Source organism: Ochlerotatus camptorhynchus, unplaced genomic scaffold, assembly GCF_037179485.1.
Source record: "Ochlerotatus camptorhynchus isolate MF236.1 unplaced genomic scaffold, CSIRO-AGI_Acam_v1.1 ptg000370l, whole genome shotgun sequence".
Taxonomy (NCBI): Eukaryota; Metazoa; Arthropoda; class Insecta; order Diptera; family Culicidae; genus Ochlerotatus; species Ochlerotatus camptorhynchus.
The window spans coordinates 5326275-5350781 of NW_027040858.1; the positions used below are offsets into that span (position 1 = coordinate 5326275).

A 24507-nucleotide genomic window follows, 5' to 3' on the forward strand; every position below is an offset into this window, starting at 1 on the left:
ATTATCAACACCTAGGTTGAGGGAAAAAAAAGTGCGATTAACAACCTAGCGTGATCCCTGCCATTGACCGGCAACTGTCACACACATTTATTTTCTGGACGGACAGAAAAACATTGCAAAAGTAATTGAAACTTGTTTCTTTTCTTTCGTTTCGTTTTTTTTTTTTTGGTAGGTGATTAGATGTACAATTTCGGACAAAGTTGCTCACGATGGACTTGTTTTCCTATAAAAAAATTGGAGGATCCCGTGCTTTCAACGACAGAGAATCATTGACCATTTTCCGGGGGAAACTTTTTCCTAATCGCATTGGGGTTGTGTGGGTGGGTGGGCACTACCATTATGTATTCAATCAGTCAGAAAATCGATCCAATGTCCTTTTCGGAATTTGAAACTTGGACTTGGCGAATTCAGAGAGAGAGAGATAGCGAGAGAGTGAAACTTGTTAGTCAACTTTTGCCAACCGGTGACGGCCGTAGTCAAAGTGAAGTAAGCAATCTAACTTTATTGGCTTCTTGCGTTTTCTACTCGTAGCAGTAGATTTCCACCGAAATTGCAAATAAGGGAACGTGACGATGGTGCTATCAGGAGACAGTTTCCTAGAAGAGTTAAAGACGGCGCAGTACTGGAAGAACAAGTTAGTTGTTCGGCAGTTTTCTCTGTTAATTTTCGAGCATTTATTTGATTTGCTATGGAAGAGCATGGTTAAAAAAGATCAAAGTATATAGAAGCACAGGTCGGACTAAATTATCGGTAATTGGCTTTTGACACTTCGATCATCGATCGAACGACTAACGCAAAGTAAATCCACCATTGGACAGAGAAGTCAATCCTCTTTCTGTTGCTAATGTTGCTGTTTGCGAGAAATCGACGATAGAAGTGAACAAGGTCAGTTATCGAAAATCCAACCTGTAGTTTTGATGATTTGAAAGAATTTGAATGAAATTGCATAATTAGACATCCACAACTTCTGCGTCAATATTCAATTATGATGAAATGATTCAACCTAACCTACAAATGCTATGCTTTAAATTATGTAGGCTACGTGACCACCAACCAGCTGCAGTTGGGACCAGTTGCCGCCGCCATAGAATTTGAAGAATTTTCAACTTGAAATTGGAGATCGTAAAATTTGGCCGGTTTTGAATTTGGAACTCAAAATTTTTTATTTGGTATTTCGAGCATTTTGAATTTGAAATTTGAGCATTTCTACGCCAAATGGCGAATCGGAAAAACTCGAACTTCTTCAATTTGCATGAACGAGTTTAAACAAAAAATGGAATATTTCTGTCAAAGATAACTTCTAAATTTATTCACCTTTCCATACGTACCGTTGGATTTGATAAAGAGTCACAAATTGTTGAGATATTTTTTAAAATATAATACTGCTTCTTGATTTTTAATTCGTGCTACGAGTTTCAATTTCGCCCTAACGCATTGAAATTTTGCCATTAGATTTTCTTCGTCCAACGGAGAAACGTACATTTGCTAGGAGCGCTTCTTTAGTTTTGAGAACAATGAGCGTAAATATTCATACAATGCGCTCTTACAGGAATTATGTTGTAGCTAATGAACTCACGCATCGGAACAAACCTATTATTGATTTGTGCACGGTGAAATCATTGATATTATTGATCTTTTCTGATCGATAGAACAGAAATGGACGATTACGACGAAGTAGCGCCCTACTCTAGTTGGGTTTTTACCATTGCTTTTTTTTTTGCTATGATAAATAAAAAAACATTTTCTGATTATTTTCCCCTACAACTTTGTCTCAGACGAAATTAAGATCAGAAGTGCCGTTTCCGTCGAATAGCAGCAAAAATTTAAATCATTGCCTTTAACATTGAAATTTGTACGTGGAGAAATTTGAATTTAAAATGTGGGATTTGGAGAGTTTTTAATTAAGATTTAAGAGTTTGGAATTGAAAGCAGTATGAATTTGAAATTTGGAGAATTTAGAATAGGGAGTGTTTAGAATTTGAAATTACAAAAAAATAAAAAATCCTACTTCGACGATATGTTTAGTATTACTTCTGCGTGAAGTCAACGATTTACATAGTTGAAGATGCTTATTTTAAATAACAGACTAAAGTGGTATTTTTATACGATAGATGAGGAGATAAAAGTATAGGATTGATTGTTCTGTTTAGAGTACGGCAGTGTGAAAATTACATATAGAGAGTAGAAAGCGTATCCACATATCTGATATTCTTTTGAACTAAAGTTTATTGACGTAGGACTACGTCTTTGATTTCTATATGGGGGTACATTTTGTGAAAACCGAAAATGGAACATGTAACAAATTAAGAAAGATTTTGAATGTTAATAACTCAGCTGCCCACGGTCCAATTTCAATAATTTTATCACCAATCGATCAGAAATATGGCTACGCATCGGCTCCGAATGTTGATTTTCAACAAGAAACTGTTGAAAAACGGCTAAATGTCCAGCATTGTCCAAAAGCGTCGAATTAAAGGGTGATACGGTCAAAATTTGGTCAAGGGAAAACGCGTGTAAATCGGTGAAATCGTTTATTTAAAAAATCAAATTAAATTTCTTTTTCAAGTTCAATTAGTATAAAATTTAGGAAAAATATTCAGTTAGGCTTCCGCTTTTCCAAATCCGAATTGCCGGGCCTTACGCTTGACCCCTGCCATCAGATTTTGTACAGCCACCTTGTCCACCTTCTTCGCCGCAGAAAGCCAGTTTGCCTTGAACTGCTGCTCGCCCTTAGCAGTTTTTTTGGTCTTCTTTAGGTTCCGCTTGACAATAGCCCAGTATTTCTCAATTGGGCGGAGCTCTGGCGTGTTGGGAGGGTTCTTCTCCTTGGGAACCACCTGCACGTTGTTGGCGGCGTACCACTCCATGGCCTTTTTACCGTAATGGCAAGATGCCAAATCCGGCCAAAACAGTACGGAACAACCGTGTTTCTTCAGGAAAGGCAGCAGACGTTTATTCAAACACTCTTTCACGTAAATTTCTTGGTTGACAGTCCCGGAAGCTATGAAAATGCTGCTTTTCAAGCCACAGGTACAGATGGCTTGCCAAACCAGATATTTCTTTGCGAACTTTGACAGTTTCATGTGCTTGAAAACATCTGCTACCTTTCCCCTTCCTTTTGCCGTATAAAACTCCTGTCCCGGAAGCTGCTTGTAGTCGGCTTTGACGTAGGTTTCGTCGTCCATTACCACGCAGTCAAACTTCGTCAGCATCGTCGTGTACAGCCTCCGGGATCGCGCTTTGGCCGTCGTATTTTGTTTATCATCGCGATTTGGAGTCACTACCTTCTTGTAAGTCGATAGTCCGGCTCGTTTTTTGGCTACATGCATATGCTGCTTCCCCAGCACAGTCGTCATAGAGTAGTAAGTAGACGAAACAAGTCGAAGTGTCATTCGCCTCCGATCCTCGGGCGCGTGCGAATAGGGAGGATGGAATTACGTAATATTTTGCACACTCATCGCCATATTCAGAACCAAACGCAAATTTTTCGAGATAACCACCATCCACCATCGTCTGGTTCACCGTGGCGGTGTTTGACGTATCTTCGGTCTGATTTACGAGGTGTACTGAAGGTGGTACTGAAAAATGAGATCCGTGATGCTGTCACCTACACTAAACACGCCAAGCGTAAGCGGCCGTGGATGTCATCTACGTTTTGAAGTGGCAGCGACGCACTCTGTTTGGTTTCGGAGGTTAAATCATCACCAACTTTGGCAACAAAACGGCTCTTTTCAGGGCCACCCAGCTTATTACAGTAAAGAGTAGGAATAGAATTCATCTGCCTGTTTGTCCATATTCAGAACCAACGATCACACAAAATGCTCATGTAATCAAACTGGAAGCAGGGGTACAAATTATTTTGATCATCCTTGATCAATTTTGAATCGCCACGGCCGGATATTTTCGATGGAAGAAGCAACAATCTAGCATCTAATTCGACGAAGACGGCAGGAAACATTTGTGAAGCCGAGTTATTTACGAGGAGAGTGTCGATGAAGAGAATCGATCAATGTAGATAGGACCTATTGAAAAGTGACGCGAGATTTGTTTTCCGTACTAAGCTTTAATGCTACCGACGCCAGGAAGGCAGCTCCCACATCTGGACCCTACCAATCGACCCATCAACTCAACCGGGGACCAACGGTTTTACTTCCCGAAGGAAGGCGTGATCAGAGATGTTTTGCCTTAGAACATGCCGGTGGCGCCGACTAAGATTGAACCCAGGCGTGCTGGGGTGAGAGGTAATCACGCTATCCACCGGTGCCGATATCTTTCAAGGTAATATCACGGCGAATGAGATCGACCCAAATTTGAGTTTAGTTTTCTCAGAAATAAAAAATAAAGTGCAGGAACTCAGCGATGAGTAAATTTGCCTCATGTTTTCCCAGGTTTTTCTAGGATTTTCCTGGGAAAAATTCTAGAATTTGAGAAAAGTAAAGATTGGATTCAATCAGTCTATTGGTACTACTCCGAGACTGAATAAAATGTTCGTCAATTTCTTAATTTTCTGGCAGATTTTTTAGGTTTTCCACAGGAAACCATGAGACAAATTTACTCATCGCTGAGTTCCTGCACTTTTGGCGATTATGAGTGAACTATTCTCATTCGCCGTGTACGCAAAAGGAATAGAGCCAGTGTCGCTACTTGATAGAAAACTACTCATAATGGGAGGAGTCTTTGTAGCTTTTATACCACTTGGTTGCACATCATTCTGCTTTAACCTGAAAAGATATAAAAGAGCGCTGCTGTATGGCATTAGCTCATTTTCGCTTCGGACGGCATGGTGAACAGCAATAGCAGCAGTAGGAAGGTGGTGGCTAGTCCACTCCTTCACACCTAACAAGCAACAATTGACTGGTCGTGGCAAAGGAGGAAAAGGTCTGGTAAAGGAGGCGCCAAGCGTCATCGCAAAGTTCTTCAAGATAACCACCATCCGTCGTCTGGCTTGCCGTGGCGATGTCAAACGTATCTCCGGTTTGATCAGCGAGGTGTGCTGAATGTGTTCCTGGAAAATGAGGTCCGTGATGCTGTCACCTACACTAAACACGCCAAGCGTAAGTGGCCATGGATATCCTATACAATAAAACGGCTCTTTTCAGGGCCATTCAAGATTATATCAGTAAAGATTTGGAATAGAATTTATCTGTGCCTGTTTGTCCATATTCAGAACCACAAGCCCCCAACGACCACACAAAATGCTCTCCAGAGTTGTAATCTTGTAACCAAACTTGGAAGCAGGGGTGCAAGTGATTTTGATTGATTCTCTTAATCAACTTTCTCTTTGAAAAAAAATACTACAAATTTGGTACGCCTACAATTCAAAAACGGAAAGAGTTGAGATAATAAATAATTGATCAATTAAAAGAACTAAATGCTCTTCACATTTATTCCGTCCACGAGCGGTCCTACGTCAAGATTCCGTTCGTGCCCCTAGGCACAGACCCTTCTACTTTTTTTTCCTTCGGGCGGTGCCGACTGGGATTGAACCCAGGCCTGCTCGGGTGATAGGTAATCACGCTTACCACTACACCACCGGCACTGCGGACCTAAAGTTCTCTGAATATCCCTGAATATCTCTGAATTTCTACAATTTTCTCAAAAGCTCCAGCAGTTTTCCTGAAGTTATTGGAACCACTCCAGAAATTTTCGGAACCCCCCTTATGTTCAGCAAAGAAGCTTCCCTGATATTCTCGGTATTTCTTTTTCATTCCTCAGACTGTCCTGAAGATCTCTAATGTTTCTCGGCGTTCACGAAACTTCCCTAATGTTCGCGCTTTTCTCCTGATGACGTTCCTGGAATTGTCCAGAAATTAATGGAACTACCTGTAACAAACCTATTTGCTACATGTTTAAATTTCAATATTTTGGTTATTTAATTAAGAGTGAAAAAGGTGTCACTTTTAATAGTTGGTGTATATAGGTCCTTATTTATGTTTTTATCGTCAATGTCCTAGTACGACACCTGTTGGCAGGAATATATACTAAATGTTGGTACTAAAACGACATAAATAATAAGTATAAATTTAGGGGCAAAAACATTATTTCTAGACTAATATTTGAAAGGGGCGGAAGAGCCAAAATGTAAATAAACCATATTTTGGCACATATAGAGAGAACGGTTCACAAACTACTCGATAAACACGAAAAAGTAGAAGAAAATATCACTTCAAATCATCAAAAACGTTTCTTCTTACATGGCGTATTTCCAACTTTCAACTCGATGATGCAACTGGTTGTTACGCCTTGCACTAGAGCAACCAATTATATTGTTTTAATATGCCAAACGTATTGATTCTGTAGTGTCTAGCCACGCCCGATTCATTTGAAACGCATCTGATTGATATTTTACGTGTAAACAACGAACAAAAAGAAGACCAAAAAATCTCCGGGCGTAATTCCACTTTCACAAAATTTGCGAACGAAGAACGTAGGCGGAACAACAAACAAAAAATCCCGAGGGTGTACTTCCACGGCGTATCACCAGTGTTGGCAGTTCAAAGGATGGAAGATCCAGGGGGTAACAACACGTAAGAAATTATCAGGGCGTATGATGTTTTCTTCTCAATTTCACGACAAAGAAAGCTTTTTTTGAGTTTTTAGTAGTTAAGAGATGAACTAGCCTATGGCTAAAAATCACTATAATAAAGTTAAAAAAAAAAAAATGAGTTTTTAGTGATACATGATGATAGATTACACTATTAACTATATGTCAAGCTTATAAAATCATCCAGAAAATGGAAAGTCGTGAAATAGGATTAAATTTTAAATCATCAAAATTCGGAAGCGATTTTCTCGAAATGGTAATTTTGGAGTTCCGCCCTTTTCAAATACGTGTCTCCATTATATAACTCGAATTTTGTTTAGAAGGTAATAAACCGAGCACTTTTCTTTGATACTGCTTAATTTCTTTTGCTATAAATTTCATAGATTTGAAATTGGTTTCCTTCATTGTTAATGCCTGGGTTGGTTTCGAGTGTCGTGCTAGGAGAAAATTCGAGTGAGTTGGGAAAAACAACCTGCCCGGAGTAAAGAGTCTTTGGCCGGACATAAACCGTACCAGTGACCCTTCATTTTGAAGGTGGCGCTTAAGTTACTGGTCACATGTAACTATCCACTTTCGTTTCTATAGTTCCGCTCTGGAGAACATTCAGGGTTACAACGTGGGGCCGGGAAATTAGTTTCGTTTCTAGAACATTTTTGGTAGGATTTTTTAATTTACTTGAGTTTGTCTCATATCAACAATTTCATAGGTTATTTAAGGGGGAGAGGTAGCTCATCGATTCTTCCGGTTCGCCTCCTAGCATCGTGCTATAAGGTACCAGGCGATAACCAGGGTAGTTGATCGATAGCTCGATGACGTCATTTCGTTGGCGTCTGCAATGGGAAATTCTCATAGCAGGCGTTGACGATGGGACGTTGTCGAGTTGTTGAATAGCAACTATCGTGGTAACTCACCGATTACCTGTCGATCTGCCAAATTTGGAAAGACGTCTGCATTGAATTGTCTCATATAATAATCACAAGAAATTGCGAGTAGCTGAGTGGTATGGAGATAAGTTAAGCATTGGGTACAGGACCAAGTCTCCCCTGGGTGGTGCCAAAAGATGAGCACAATAGAATCATCAAGTTGCCATAAGGCACGGAATGAGATCATTGCATGGCTGGGTAGTCAAAGTCTTCCATTCGTTAGTCATTTCAGGTGGATTAGAACAGGTTTAGGTGGGCGTTGGCCAGATTTGGATTTTTCAGATGTGATCCTGGATAGGACCCTGTCATTGAACGTCGCGTGAAAGTGGAACTTAATGAAGGCCTAAGTACTTTTTCGTAGTTTTTAGTTTTCGGATTTGAAAGATCGTCGGTTACAGTGGCCTGCTTACTGAGCAGAAAAATGCGGTCCCAGGTCCTTACATATTTTGCGAAACTCGTTGTTGTCGTTGGTTCCGGGTTTGAATGGATACAAAAATTTGAGCAACGGTATTATGTGATATGAGGGGCTCGGTGGCCTTAGAGCAACCGTTTTTGCTTACTGAGCAGAACATCATTAGTCTAATCTCAGGCCCATCCACATTCAAGATTCGTCAATCGTTTTATTTGTTAATATGACTACATGGTAATAACAGCAACTTGGTGATTAAAAAGGTGCTCGTCTGCCTAGTGGCAAACGTTTTTGCTTACTGAGCAGAAGACCGTGGGTTTAGTCCCAAGCTCCTCCGCGTTATATGATCGTTAGGACACCAATTCAGCTTATCGATTACCAAAACGAACCCTGCTGCAAACCCAACCCTCTTATCCAACATCCCAGTTATTTAATTGAATTTAATTTGCTTTAAATAAAAATAAAAATCGTAGAATATTTAAGTAATTTCAGGTTAACTTAGCTTAATCATAATCATAAATAAATAATTAATTTGAAGTTATCTCAGTCCTAACATTTCGTAGGATATTAGGACAGAAATTTTACTTACCACGTGAGTCTTTTTCTTTGAGTGTGAGTGGTGTGAATGAGGAAGATAACGGTCAATATGGCCAACAATGTAGCGAATCTGTATCGAATGACTTTATCCCATCATTTATCATGTGGTTCCAGAGTTGGTATACGGATTGATTTTACGGGGATTGAGGCAATTGAAAACTAGACAGGAAAAAGAACGTCAGTTAAGATTAGCGATTAGGAATGACGAAAAGGAAAATCGGGACTATCTTTCGTGGCGAGATATTTCTGAGGAATACACTTTTATCGAAACCCAGTTAAGAGAGATTGAGGAGAATATTTTACGTTATTCTGACCAATCGTCAAAATCAAGATTGTACCACTATTTTCACAAGATTTTTCAGAAGACATTTTCAGAAGATGTCAAGTTGTAACACCACAAGAAGAGGAAAATCGATACATTTTGGTGGATATAATTAAGGAAATGCTTGATATATGAGATTGACCCCCGAATTTAATAGTACCGAAGTAAGTGAGACTGAAGGCCGAGAAGCTAGGGCCCTTAATTCTAATCGTTCCTTGGGTAACCAAAGTGGGACTGGAGCAATTTCAAAAATCGTTAACCTATCACGCCACGTGTCATTTCCATCCTCAAATGAACCAGGAGAAGATATTGTAAACGCGAATGGAAGTGGGCAACAGACAAATCCTGCTTTTGCATCGACCTCACGACAACAAAGACCTAATAGAGTTACAAATCCTTCTGAGTCTAGAGAATATGTTCATATCTCAGAAATTAATTCGTATATTCAGAAATACGTGAAGCCATATATGGAGACGCAAAAACAAAATACGTCAGACCCGAATAGAGTAGAACATCTCACTGATCAATTGCAAAATATCGGTTTTCAAGATGCCGAAGAAGTATTTCATTTGCCTGCTACGTCAATTGTGGCACGACGAGTTAGTGAGCTAAGGAAGTTTTCCGTTGTACCGGGAAATTTAAAAATTCCGCCGTTGATGTCAAGATCGAATAGGACCTCTAATTCTATCTTTAACCGATGGGTTTCCCATCAACCCGCTCCAAATCCGTTTGAAACGTCTTCGAGTATTGGAAACACTAACTTGAGAAACCCATTTGATGTACCTCAAAACCAACAATTTGGGCAGTCACGAAATTTTAGAAACCAACCTCATCATTTATGCAAAATTATCGGAACTTGGCCAACATTTTGTGGAGACAATAATACGATTCCTTTGGTGTCATTCTTGAGATCGATTGAAATGCTGTGCAAATCATACGAAATTAATAAAAAAGAACTTAAACCTCATGCACACCTTTTGTTCACAGAAGATGTTTACACTTGGTATACCACTTATGTTGATCGGTTTTCAAATTGGGAAACCCTTTTGTACTATTTGACGATTCGGTACGACAACCCTAACAGAGGCCAAACGAACTTTTCAGTGCTTTCTCAACGGAAATTGAAGCATTATCCCAACGATTGATTAATCCAATACCAGAAATTGAAAAGTTCGATCTCGTTATCGAAAATATGAAAATATCATACAAAAGAAGGCTCGCGTTAGAAGATATATGCTCAATTGAAGAATTAGCACAAAAATGTTATCGATTTGATGCCCTTGAAGCTAATCTATTCAGTCCAAAATCTAGAGGAACAAGTGCCGAAATTCATGCTTTGGGTGCTGATGATAACGATTACGAAGAAGATTTCGTTAATGCTAAAACAAATCGAAGAAATGTTAACCCTTTGGAAGGCAAGAATGTTTCTCGAACAACCGAGGACGAAACCACCGTAATAAGTTGTTGGAACTGTCGTGGTAAAGATCACATTTGGAAGTTTTGTCCGGAAGAAAAACGGATGGTTTGTCATGTTTGTGGATATGTTGGAAGAACATCTTTCAACTGTCCCAACCAGTGCTGAGATTTGTCATTGTCATTGACAGACTTTTGCGCGATATTGACAAAATTGTTTTTCACATAGTCAATGATAGACTTGATCCTCAAAAAAATCTTTGTTAAAATCTCATTCATTTTTTCGTCAATGACAAAGATTCACCTGGTAACAGAAAGTGTAATTTATTGCATTCTGAAACACATTATTGTTATCCAAGCGGTTCAGGACGTAGATGTTTATTAACTTTAATGGCTCCATGTAATTGTTTTGCTCAAGCCATGCAATTTCATTTCAAATTTAGCTAATAAACAAATCAGCACATGTTCGTCACTGACAAAAATGGTACTGACAATTGACATTGTTTGCCTTGACGATGACTGTTAGCTCAAACGAGTGACCAAAGCAGAATTTTGAGTATCACCGTGTATTGTCGAAATTTTGCAGCACTGGTCCCAACAGCCATTCCTTAAACCAACCAATGCAAAGGGGACCAAAAAACGGATTTCAGGAGAATATGTGAGGAACCAAATTCCTTCTCCTAACACAACATCGGTTCCTAAATCTGAACTCTGCAATGCTTTTCCTATTTATTATGATGCTTTTGAAATAAACCTGAAGCCACATAGATGTCCTAATATTAGGGTAAAAATTTTGGGAATTGATGTCGAAGCTTTAGCCGACACTGGGGCAGCTATCTCAATAATTAACTCAACGGAGCTCATTAACCGTCTAGGTTTAACAATTCATAAAATTAATCTAAGAGTAAAAACTGCTGATGGCACTACTCATGAATGTATTGGAGGTTCCTTACACCTACGGTAGTATTACCCAAGTTGTCCCTAAGGTAATTGTCCTAGGAATATCTCAGACCTTAATTCTTGGAATGAACTTTTTAAACCAATTTGAATTTGAACTTCGTAGTCCTCATGATCCTTATCCTGTCAGATCGGTCGAAACAGATGAAGTAGTAAATGCAATTAATCCGTCAGTAGTTTTCAAATTAATACCAGAGGATCCAATGGAAAATCAGTTTGAATTAATTGAAATTATTTGAAGCCCTAAAAATATTACCACGCACAGAGGAGGGATGTTTAGGAAAAACTAACCTTATCAAGCACCGAATAGACCTGTTGCCTAACGCCACTTTACGAAGAAAACAATCCATGTACAAATACTCCCCCACAGTAGAGCGTGAAGTTGATCAAGAAGTTGACCGGATGAAGAAACTTGGAGTTATTGAAGAATGCAGTGGACCCATTGATTTTCTAAATCCAATTCTGCCCGTAAAAAAATCAAGTGGAAAATGGCGAATCTGTCTGGATTCTCGAGGGTTGAATCAGATTACAAAACCAGACGATTTTCCATTTCCTAGTATGACCAACATACTACTAATTCTTTTCAATAATTGACCTGTCAGAATCCTACTACCAGGTTCGTTTAGACGAATCTGCTAAAAGTAAAACGGGCTCTCGAACAAATAAAGGACTTTATCGATTTACAGTGATGCCATTTGGACTAACGAACGCCCCTGCAACGATGGCACGATTGATGAGTAAAGCCCTTGGACATGATTTAGAACCTCATGACACAATTATTGCAACAGAAGATTTTGAATCTCATGTACACTATCTCAATATTGTTGTACAACGGTTTAAAAGTGCTAGATTAACGATTAATGTCCAAAAATCCAGTTTTTGACCACAAAAAATTAAATACTTAGGTCCTTAAACTTCCCTGAAGTTGTTTGAACTTCCATGACCTTCTTGGAACTTCTGTGTAGCTATTTTTTTTTGAGTTCCTTCAGTTTCCCTGAAGTTTTTGGATTATCCTTAAATTTTCGGAACTTCTTGAAGGTTCCCGCTATTTAACTGAAATTAATGGATCTGCCATAAAGATCTTGAAACTAACCTGAAGTTCTAAGAAAGTTCCTGAAGTTCTCACAGTTTTCCTGATATTCATGGACTGTATGGTAAATTTTCAGATCCGACCCGAAGTACACATAACTTACTACTTGGTAACTAGTTTAAATTTATTGTAAATTTTATTGAATTTAATGGAACTGCCCTGAAGCTCTTTCATCTTTACTGAAGTAAATTTTCCTGAAATCTATGAGGTTGTCCTGAAGTTGTCGAAACTACTTACACTTAAAGATCTTTTAACTTCCCAGCAATCCTAGCAATCAGAACTTATTAAAGGTTTCAACATGTTTTCTGATGTTAATAGATAGCTTGTCTTAAATCAGTTTTCAGGGCTCGAACTCGAAAACTTTTTTTTGTTCAGTGTGCGAAATCGAAAATCTTTCAAAGTCTCTGAAGCACCTTGGAATTCTTCTCGGAACGGAACTCCCTTGGATTTCTCCAGAACATTTACCAGGAATCAAGAAGAATTTAATTTGAAAATTTCGTTTGAAGTTCTCCTCAAAATTAAAATGAAGATTCCAGTCAGAACTCTCTTAGAATTTCGTAGAAAGTTTTCGAACTGGGCGAATTTGATAAAAAGAAGGAATGGCCGTTTAAATTGTTCAGAAATTTTGGAACTGCATTGACAAATTATTGAAATTTTGGACTAGAAAGAACCTCCAAGACTGTGAGACTTCAGAAAAAATCCAAACCATTATGAATCCTGATGAATGTGGGCGTCTAAACCATTGATCAATTTCTGAAATATGAAAATTTTCAAAATCCTGGGCCGAAATAAAAGAATAACTCAAGCTTGAAGACATTTTCAACATTCTGGATCGACGATTCAGATGTCGGACTTTGAAAATTTTCCGAAATCCCTGATTTGAAAACAATAATCCAATCTTCATGACTTTGGCATTACGTGAGAATTTCTAGAAAAATTTCTGAAGAATTTTGACTCAAGTATAAAGGGAATTCTATGCATAACACCAAAGGCATTCTGATGGGTATTCTAAGAGAGCTCTGACCGAAATTTCAATTTTTATTGTTAGGAAAGCTTCAAATGAAATCTAAGGAATGGTTCAAATGTAATTCTTCTTGATTCATGGTACATGATCAGGAAAAATCCAAGGGAATTTCTGAGAAGAATTCAAACAAGGGGAGGCTTAATTCAATTCTAAGGAGAATTCCAGGGTTAGAAGAACATTCAAAGGTTTATTAACAATTCGTAAATAACGTTAATAACTCCATTGGAATTCTGAGATGGAATGCTCTGAATTCGGAGGAGAAATTCTTCGGGAGTTCGAATCATGGTTTCACGGGTATTTTAGGAAGCTTGGGGAATGCCAAGGAATATTGAATAGGAATTGTGAGGTAGAATTTTCAAAGAATTCTGAAGATAATTGCAAGGAGCTCTGACTGGAATTTCAGGAAAACTTTTGGGGACAATTTGATGGAAGTTACCGGATAAGAAATTCAAGGGAATTATTAGGAGAGCTTTAAAGGAATTCCATGGAATTTTCCAATGCGGTTCCTATGAGAATTTTGACGCTTTAACATCATAAGAGGACTTGAGTCTAAAAATAAATTATAGCTGAAAATTCCACATAAACTCAGGAAATATTGTAAAACTTCAGGGAACTTCGCAAACAATCAACGAAATTTTAAACTAAGTAAAAATGCAATGAACTTCATAGGAATTCTGAGAACTTTTTTAAAATTCAAACGCAATAGGGTTGGGTTTGCATAATGATTTGTTCATGTTAAGAAAGAAAGCGACTAACGAATCTTAACGGCGTCGGTGGTGTAGTGGTAAGCGTGATTACCTCTCACCCCAGAAGGCCTGGGTTCAATCCCAGTCGGCGCCGCCGGGATGTTCTGAGGCATAACATCTCTGATCACGCCTTCCTTCGGATGGGAAGTAAAGCCGTTGGTCCCCGGTTCATGAGTTGATGGGTCGATAGGTAGGGTCCATGTGTGGGAGCTGCCTTCCTGGCACGTCGGTAGCATTGGTGCTCAGCACGGAAAACAAGATCGACGGATAAAACAAACCAAAGGAACCAAAGGACTAACGAATCTTGATTATGAAGGGGCCTGAGATTAAACGGGAAAATGGTTTTTGTCTATTGAAACGACGCTCCTTTCTGCGTAGCTACTCAGATTTACTGTCCTGGCCCTCTTTTTTTTAGTCAGAGAAGTGGAGCGATGGGCAAGCGCCTAGGATAAGGTTCTAGAAGAAGCTTCTGAAAAAGATGCTAAAAGAAGCTTCCAAAAGAAGCTTCTTAAGAAGATTCTAAAATAAGCTTCTTTTGAAAGCACAATCTAGGCGCTTGCCCGTCGCTGCGCTTCTCGAACTAAAAAAACACGGGAAGGACAGTAGCCTGGACAGTAGTCTAAGTAGCTACGTAGTTAAGAAGCATTATTCCATGGTTCATGGCGCATTTCATCGTTTTAATATTGCATAAGCAAAAGCGGTCGCTCTAAGGCCACCGAGCTCCTCATATCATACCACACACATATGATCGAGTTGTTGATGAGATCATTAAAATCTTTCACCGACGACGTTGAAAACGACGACGAAGACGACGACGCTTTGGTGAGATTTGAGAAATTATGGAGTGAGTAATGGATTGTCAGTGACTGAAATTATATGATTCACTCTTTATTACTCACCAATTCTTTCACTTATTCATCCTCTCACTGAATTCCACAACCATCTTAAGCCGTTGGAATTTTTGTTGATGTCAGAAAGGCTAATGCAGCCATTTCACAGCAAAATGATTTTGTCATTAGGGTGACCATTTAAAAGTGTTTCGTTTTGCTATGGAATGACTGAATACATAAATATATAAAATGACAATCGCTAACCTGGTTCACTTCCTCTCTCCTATCGCCACACAATAGCATCGCCTATCAAGACTATTTGCTTGGTCCAGGTCATACGCTCCACCCGATAATTAGGAAAAAGTCTAGCCCATGTGACATCCGCAATAAATGCGAGGAAACCACCGTGTGACAGAAGCAAATTGATAACCTTCCATTTGCTACGATTTTCACCGTCTCGTGAGTATCAATTTCCAAAGGCCCGCCTTTGTCTATTCCACGTACATCCAGAATGCCCATTGTAATTATCTCGAATTCTCCGTATAATGCGTACGTCCATGGAAATTGAATCTACTACATACGATACGGTCGCTCTCTATCACTCTGAAGGCGATTCCAGTGAGCCCCCAACCAACCAAGTGCAGATCTTCACCAGGCACGTACCGTTCTCGTTAGTCCCAATGATGGCGTTAGCCTTCCACGTATCTTCCCGCCCACGAATCCAACCGTGCACCGTCGACTAAGGAACAATTTCCTACTAACCGTATAATCATTGTCTTCTTTATCACCATCATCATCGCCAGGGACAAACCCCGTTTTCTAAGAAACGACATCTTCCCTCCTCCACCCTCCACATCCTAGAAGTGAGGAATTGGTTGTCCAGATCCACCGTACCCCTTTTGGAGTAGCAAATCGATTTCGGAGACACTCTCGTTCAATTCCGTCGTCGTCGTCATCATCCTCACGAGCAAGAGCAAGTAAGCGAAAATGAAATTGCATTCTCAGCGCCAATAACAATTTTCCACCACAGAATTAAGCTCGGCATACCGGAATCGACGACGATGGTAAGGACCAACTGAGCGGCACATAAAAATAGAAAGTAAATTAATTTACAAGCACATATAGACTGCTTCGAGATTTTCCGCTGGGAAGAAAGACCATGTTTTGTGGTGAGCGTCGGTTGACTTTGGGTCGGTAGGAAGCTCATCGAAGCTTGGCCGGTTGAGATTGAAGTGGAAAATATCGTAATTCGAGTAGAGATATCCACTTCCGGGCACTTCCTTCGGTTGGATGTTCTAAGATACCGGAGAAGTGGTCGGTTGGAATGGAAAATAAGAACGTTGCAAAGTTAGTATTATTTGTTGCGACGCCAAACCTGTTCGTGATAAGTGCGATTAATGAACAATCTTGTTTGCGGTGACATCTATCGGAAATTAAGCATAAACTGTTTACAGAGGACAGTTCAGTCAAAAATCCTAGAAATCCCTTTCACAGACTACAAAATAGAATACCTGACACTGCAAAGATTTACATCCGAAGTCCCTCCCTTTTTGCATTTTCGACACAAACAATACTTTCTAAGCCCTGCCCCTAACAGGATTTTCCGCCTGCATAAGTGCATAAATAATGGGACCGACAACTTTATCAGTGCCAGGTACTCTATTCTGAAGTCTGTGCGAGGGAATCACAAATCAAGTGTCATCAAAATACATGGTATGTTAAGAGATTGAGCTCATGAGAGAGAATTTTCTCTCTCAAATTTTGAATTTTTAGCCTCTCTGGGGAATGGTAGTAAAGCGGGTAAAACATGTACGGGAAACAACTTTTTTTATTTAATTGTAGCCATGAATGATTCCTTTAGGTTGTCGTCAACTATTCTAACCAGAATACGCATCAAAAGCGTATATTTTCCACTTTTCCAACTTTCTATATTAGTATTTTTATTGCTTACTACCAATGGAAGTCTGTGTGAAAAATAGCCTTTACAAACTGGTTTATCGCTAGTATGATGAAAAATTGATAAACCAAGTTCGTCCAGTGTGCAAATTCAAATCGCAACTTCCACAGTAGACTAACTGTGTCAATTCTTATCAGTTCGAGATTGCAGCCATCCGCGCAGCATCGTGACCGATTCGATGAACTATCATCATCAGCTGTGAACTAGTTTTCCTCGGCTTATCAGCAGCGACACCGATAGGAATCCGCGTCGATCGGCACATTTCAATAGACAGTTTCCGCAGCTCGAAGCGAAATGACTTGGCTGCGCCATTTTCTGTGAGTTGCAAAGTTTCTTCACTCGATTCCGTAGATCATTTTGGCTCAAACTATTTCAGATTCCTTCTGGCTCTCACCTGGAGCGTATCATCGCAGAAGATCTACGAATGCGAGGACCCTTCCGACGAGGTTTGCATTCTACGAGGTGTTCAGCTAAATTCGAAAGATGGCGGCCCAATTGTGCTCCCGGAAGACCTGCAGTTTGTTCACCTGATCGATGGTAATATCCCAAAAATTGAAGACGAGTTCTACAACGAGTTCGGTGACCCTCCCATCAACTTCACCATCACGAACTGCGCAGTGGAGAGGCTGTACGTGAATCCTGCCGTGGTGCACATGAATGCCAGCTGGAACAAGCTCAAGGTCGTGACGGTAAACTCCAAGCAGTCCTATGGTCATCTACGGGTGCTCGCCCTATCACACAATCAGCTGCGTAAGCTCCCGAACATCAAGGATCTGATACAGCTGGAAAAGCTGGACGTCTCGTACAACGCGATCGACTACATCGATTTGCACATCTTCCAACGATTGACAAATCTCAAGACACTGGACATGGGCGGTAACAAGATTACCTCGCTGGACGGCCAGGTTAGGCTGGAGAAACTTGTAGAACTTCGTTTGAACAACAATGAACTGCATGATGTCGGTTTTGGCACGTGGAACCTGCCAAATCTAGCGACCCTGGATTTGAGCTTAAATCTGCTGATGTACCTAAACGGAGCTGATATACAGGATTTCTTCCCGAAGTTGCTCTACCTGGGACTGCCGGGTAACCAGTGGAACTGTCGTGCTTTGCCTAAGCTTTTGGACGCTTTGCGTGAGCGATCCGTGGGTTTTCTCGTTGACCTGGGAAAATGCCCTGCGAATTGGACCGCCGTTGATGGTCTATGCTGCGTGGATAGCTACGTCAACTGGGTAACCTTGCACTCGCAGTGGGAGATCCGAAAGCTGGAGAGGAAGGTCCAAACTTTGAACGACACGTTGGTTGCGGATTTGGCGAGGGTGAAGAACGAGCAGGGCCAGCAGATTCGACAGCTGGAGGAGAAGATCGACCAGCAGGAGCAACTGATGGGCAACATGAAGGGCCACCTGCTGTCGATGCAGGGACTGATCGAGGATCTGATCGAGGAACTGTACATGCGGGAGCTGGAAGAGCTCGATTCGAAGAAGGGAACGGAAGAGAAGAAACCGGGTGGGGTGAAGTTGGTTTATTAAATAAAATACCTTAATGAGATATATGCCTTTAAGTGGGGCTGTTAGGATTCTTGGATATTAAAGTGAATAAATTTTAAAAGTCGAATCCCACACCTAACTTGAGCTTGACTTAATCCAAAAAGGTTTAGGGACACTCATCCAGTTCCTCCACCCACAGTGCACTGTGGTCCGAAACGGCAATTTAGCGGGAACAAATTACGCAGTTTTTATTCATTTTAGAGGGTTAGTGTCATCGGAGATGTTGTTTATATTGAAATGGGCCTACTTTTCGTGAAAATGATGATTAGGGTGGTCCTCATTTCTTCTTAAATAATATATCTAACTTTTTTGTTTGAAGTTTCACAATGTTGCATTTCGCTTTTCTCCATTCCACGAGCTAAATGATACTTGAACTATTTTGAATTTGCACGACGTGCAGATCAGCGGGGTTCAAATTAAAAAGCATCCAGATTAAAACGGTTAGATTATCGGGGGTACACGGTAGTTGGATAACTCGAGGTAAAAACTGCGAGAACAACTATTTTTAAAAATGGAGTAAATTATCTTTAAAAATACCCAAAATAATTCCAAAATTAAGTGTAACACAAAATGTGGATTCAGAAGCGTCAAATTTCCTAGAAAGTTTGTTAAGCAAATAAAATTCATTACGACCGGTTTTCGTATGGTGTCGCCAAACTGTGCCCCATCTCCGGTCTGTTAAGTGTGTCTGTCTACAGCATCAATTGAAACGCTTCGTCCGTTTCGGAGATGTTGGGTACATTTATGCAAAATTTCCTCGCACTATTAAACCAGATTTCCATCTCTCTGCTGCCGTCCCTGCCTTCGAGTGCCGACTCCAGCTGGAAAGATATTTAATTGGAGTGGCAAAACTAGTCGCCTGACACGCACACGCTTGTACCTTGCTCGACAAGTCAATTGATACCGTTTTCGCAAGGGGTTTTCCGTCGGAGCTTCAAAACTGTAGAGAGCGGCAAATTTCATACATGAAAAACAATTTCCTCGACCTAGAGTAACCATGCTTTAGAAACTGCTTCGTTCTCAGACTTCACCTGTTCCTCGAATGTAGGGTTTGCGCTCATAAACAGCTCACCTAATTGCATTTTCCTTGCCACATGATTCCTCTGAAGCAAAACATAAAAAGTTTCTGCAGAAATTGGGGTTCGGGTTCGTTCTCTGGAGGGATCAAAAGTAAAGAAACAAGTAGAAGGACAAGAGGGTTACCCCGGTTGAGTCCCATAATGAGACACCTCGTTCGTTTGGGCCGAAGAAAGGGGAGCTGTGGGTGTGTGAATGCTATTTGCATAAAATTTCATTTTATAATCTCATCGGATTTAACGAGGATTACTTTTTTTTGCGTTCGTTTGCTACCAGTACTGGCGATGACAGTAGGGACCAGTGTAGCTGTTGCTGTCAATTCTGTTCTCGGAGGAGATAAATTTGCGCGCGAAAGAAAAGCTCCTTAAATTGTACGACGGGGTAACGCGATAAGTATGGGTACTGGTCCGTGAAGGTACAATGCGATTGTGTCCATCCAGAAAGGTTCTCGGGGATTTGAGTGGACATGGCAAGTTTGCTTTTGGAATGCAATTCGAAATGCGCACTCAGCGCATCGAATTACCTAACTATTGTTCATGGATCGGAGGGGGGGTTTCAAGCATATTCATCGAACGACGGTGCCGGTGGTTTAGGGGCAACCCGAGCAAAGGCGGATAACAAAATGAATGTTTGTTTTCAGTTTACATTTTTTTCCTTTAAGGTCCAATCAATTCTCTACGACTTTTTCTCAGAAACAATTTTGATTCAATAAACCGTTTTATAGTTAAATTTTGACGTAGGACTACGTCTGTGATTTCTATTTGGGGGTACACTTTGTGAAAACCGAAAATGGAACAGGTAACAAAATTATGAAAGAGTTTGAACGCCAATAACTCAACTGCCCCGGGACCAATTTCAATAATTTTATCACCAATCGATCAGATATATTTCTACGCATCTGTAGAAATTTAAGACGTTATCATTTTTCAAAATGTCACTATTGAAAATTGCACGAATGTGCAACTGTTGCTATGAGCACCGATTGCTTGTGAAAAGCGATTTCCCTAACACAGATTTCAAAGTTGAATTGCATCCGGTCTCACCAAACGGTGTTTATTCAATCACAGCGTGGTGAGTGGTTGTGTTCTCCAGTATACAACGAAGGGCTGTCTGGAAGCAACGAGCTGCAGCCCAAATGAGCATCCAAAGAAAGAAGAAGAAGCCGCACCGCTATTGATGGGAATCAGTAGTTCTTCGTGAGTTTCTGTGGGCAAACTATGCCAAGCTCGTCATACTAAAGAGTATAAACAGAGAGAACCCCGCTCAAATGCGAGAGAAGCTATTGTTTACAAAAGCTGTTACGCCAAAATTCCAGCTCTATCTAGATATAAGACCAGATAGTTCTACGTCACCATTGCGTACAACCCCATAGGGCTGTCCGTTGTAGTTTTTTTTGATTAATTCATATGATAAATTACACAGGCCCTTTTCAAAAGAAAGTCTTGAGTCAAAATGGTCGTGGTCGTTGGAAGATGGTCTCGTGCCCATGCTGAAGACATGTTGAAAGTTTCATAAAAATCGGAGAATCTTATTCGACAGAGAATTGCTCCAGATCGAAATGCATGAAAATTAAGCGAAAACACCACAGCACATGAATTTATCTGGAATCCAACAAACTGCAAAAGATCTATAGAAACAAACCGTCAGGAAAACGAACGTAAACGTTGAGGTGAAACAGACAATGTCAAAAACAAGCGGGCGACTGTAATACTGATTCTTCGAGACCTAATTTATGCGATCCTTAAACCTTATTTTTATTTTAAGGAAGCATAAAAAATGCTTATGATGGTTTTTGAATATGGATTTACATATTTCATGAATTTGAAATTTGAAATTTGGAAAATTTTCTAATTCGAATTTGCACAATTTTTCAAATGGGAGAGCTTAAAATTAGGAATTCAAATTCTTCAAATTCCAATTTCTTCATATTTATCCAAACGCTTAATTCTAAATTCTCCAAATTCCACATTCGTTTTTTTTTTTTAAATTGCAATGTTCTTCAAAAAACCTATTCCATTATTAAAATTTCTCAATATTATTCCATTATTCTCAACCATCCAAATTCAAAATTCAAAATTCTAAATTATTCATATTTGTAATTCAAAGCGCTTCAAATACTAATTTAGAAATAAATTTCGAATTCTCTAAATTCCAAATTGTTGAAATTCCAAATTTAAATTTTCCAAATTCTCAATATTCCAAACTCGAAATTTTTTGAATTCTCGATTACAATTTCAATATACTCCTAATCATTAATTCTCCAAATAAATTTACTATTCTAAATTTACCATAATTTCACTTTTTCCAAGTTATAAATGCTAAATTACGAACAAAAAAATTCAAAGCTCTCCAAATACCAAATTCTTCAACTAAAAAAATCTTAAAATTCAAAGTTTTATAACCACTTTCTCCAAATTTCAAGTATATAATTCTTCAAATGCCAAATGAAAATTCTCCAAATTCTCCATATTTTCCAATCTCTATATTCTAAAATCTTCAAATTCCAAATTCCAAATTGCAAATTTCAAATTCCAAATTCAAAATTTCAAATTCTAAATTTCAAATTTCAAATTCCATATTCCATATTCCAAATTTCAAATTCCAAATTCCAAATTCTTCACATTCATAGCTTCAAATTCAAAGCGCTCCAAATTTAAAAATCTCAATACAAAATTCTCCAAATTTCAAGCTTTTTTTCAGATTTTGCATTCCAAATTCAAAACTCTTCAAAATAAAATTCATTTCCGATTTTCCATTCCATTTCCTTTCCGATTCTCCGTTTCGATTTTCCATTCCATTTTTCAAATTTAAAATTCCAAATTCTACAAAATTCTAAATTTTTCAAATTCCACGTTTTGAATTAAAGCTCTCGAAATTCCAAAATCCAAATACCAAATTCTCCAAATGCCAAATCCTCCAAATTCCAAATTTAAAACCTCTCAAATTCCAAAATTTCAAATATAATAAAAACCCTCCAAATTTCAAATTTCAAACGCTCCAAGTACCAAATGCAAAATTCTGCAAATTCCTGTTATTTTTCAAATTTGAATTTGAAATTTAAAATTTTTCTTATTCTCCAAATTTGAATTTGAAAATCCTCCAAATTACAAATTCCAAACTTATGAAATTTTAAATACCAAATTCAAAATCCTCAAAATTTAAAAATAAACTCCATTCAGATTTTCCATTACGATTTTCTGTTAAGAATTTCTTCAAATGCCAATTTCAAATTCTCCAAATAACATATTCCAATTCCAACGTCGCCAAACTCCAACTACTATTTTTTTTTTAAATTCAGCTCTGAGAACTTAAAAAAAAAGTGCAGACTTCCAGGGAAGTTTGACGATCTGTAAGCGTTAGGTCCGATAAATTCAGGTAAATTCCATAAACTTCAGAAAATCTTCCAGAACTCTTAAAAAGATCCAATAATTTTAATAAAGTTCAGAGAACTCCAGAGCAAGGTTGCAAACACTCATTTCAGCTAAAATAATGTTTTTTGGAATAATAAAACCAAAAGATGGTATGATTACATGTTTTACTTGTAACTTACAAGAAGAGGTTACACAGTGTGCGTTTGAAACATAAAATCGGTAAATTTTGCTTTCTATGAGTCACAATCAGTGATTTTCTGATCGCTGAGTGAGTGTGTGAAAAATCGCTGATTGTGACTCTCATGAAGTGAAATAAACAGGTTAAATATGTCAAACACATTCTTTGCAACCTCTTCTTGTACACTGGTACCTCCATTTACGAACCAATCGTACGTAAATCGAATTAGTGCGTAAAAAAAAACCTCGTTATTTCGGTATTACTTCGTAAACAAAATTCGTTATTTGGGATTTATTTCGTAAAAAGAAAATTCATTATATGGGATTTACTTCGTAAAACGAGGTTTTTGAAAATATTGTCAAATACCCCATAATATGGGTATTTTTGGAATCAGGGTGACGTGTAGGGACCGGAAATCGATGTCTGACGCCATTTTGAAATCCAAGATGGCGGCTTCCGGTTACAGAAAAACTTCGAAATTCTGTCAAATACCCACAATATGGGTATTTTTTTAATCGGAGTGACGTTTAGGGATCGAATATCGATGTCTGTCGCCATTTTGAAATCCAAGCGGCTTCCGGTGACACAAAAACAGAAAAATAGTGTTAAATACCCCACAATATGGGTATCTTAAAAATCAGGGTGACGTGTAGGGACCGGAAATCGATGTCTGACGCAATTTTGAAATCCAAGATGGCGGCTTCCGGTTAGAGGAAAACAAAAATACCGTTAAATACACAACAATATGGATATTTTTGGAATCGGGGTGACCTGTGAGAACCGAGAACGCATGTCTGACGCCATTTAGAAATCCAAGATGGTGACATCCGGTTACAGAAACACTGGGAAATACTGTCAAATACGCCACAATATGGGTTTTTTTTTTATCGGGGTGACTTATTTGGACTGAAAACCCATGTCTGACGCCATTTTGAAATTCAATATGGCGACTTCCGGTTACATAAAAACATAAAAATAATCCGTGCGTCTATCTTGAAAACTGTCGCTTTAATGGCCCTTCGCTCATTTTCAACTTCTATTCAATTTTCATACTGCCGTACTCTAACGGAACTATCCACCTACCCTCTTCTAAAGATCATTCTCTAGCTAATAAATCATCACACTAAAGCTTCATGTTAGCATTTCCAACCAACTCTGATAAAAATAATGTTAAATTACCTACAATATGGGTATCTTAAGAATCGGGATGATGTGGTGGTATTTGCCAATTTTTCTGTAACCGGAAGCCGCCATCTTGGATTTCAAAATTGCGTCAGACATCGATTTTCTGTCCCTAAACGTCACTCCGATTTAAAAACTACTCATATTGTGGGGTATTTGGCAGAATTTCCAAGTTTTTCTGTAACCGGAAGTCACCATCTTGGATTTCAAAATGGCGTCAGACATTGATTTCCGGTCCCTACACGTCACTCCGATTCCAACAATACCCATATTGTGAGGTATTTCACAGTATACCCCAGTTTCCCAAAATCACAAAAAAAGCTCGTTATTTGGAATT

The 24507-nt window shown here is 39.0% G+C and overlaps 2 protein-coding genes across 6 annotated transcripts in view; one reads left to right on the forward strand and one right to left on the reverse strand.

The window, feature by feature from the left end:
- The window catches only part of LOC135710128 (low-density lipoprotein receptor-like), an 852116-nt gene that overhangs the window by 259154 nt on the left and 568455 nt on the right, over positions 1 to 24507 (reverse strand). The gene's annotated exons all lie outside the window — the stretch shown is intronic.
- Positions 17042 to 19882, forward strand: LOC135710008 (uncharacterized). The gene is made up of 2 exons (XM_065232465.1): positions 17042 to 17129; positions 17189 to 19882. The coding sequence occupies exons 1-2, from the start codon at positions 17107 to 17109 to the stop codon at positions 18342 to 18344; spliced, it is 1179 nt and encodes a 392-aa protein (XP_065088537.1). The 5' UTR covers positions 17042 to 17106; the 3' UTR covers positions 18345 to 19882.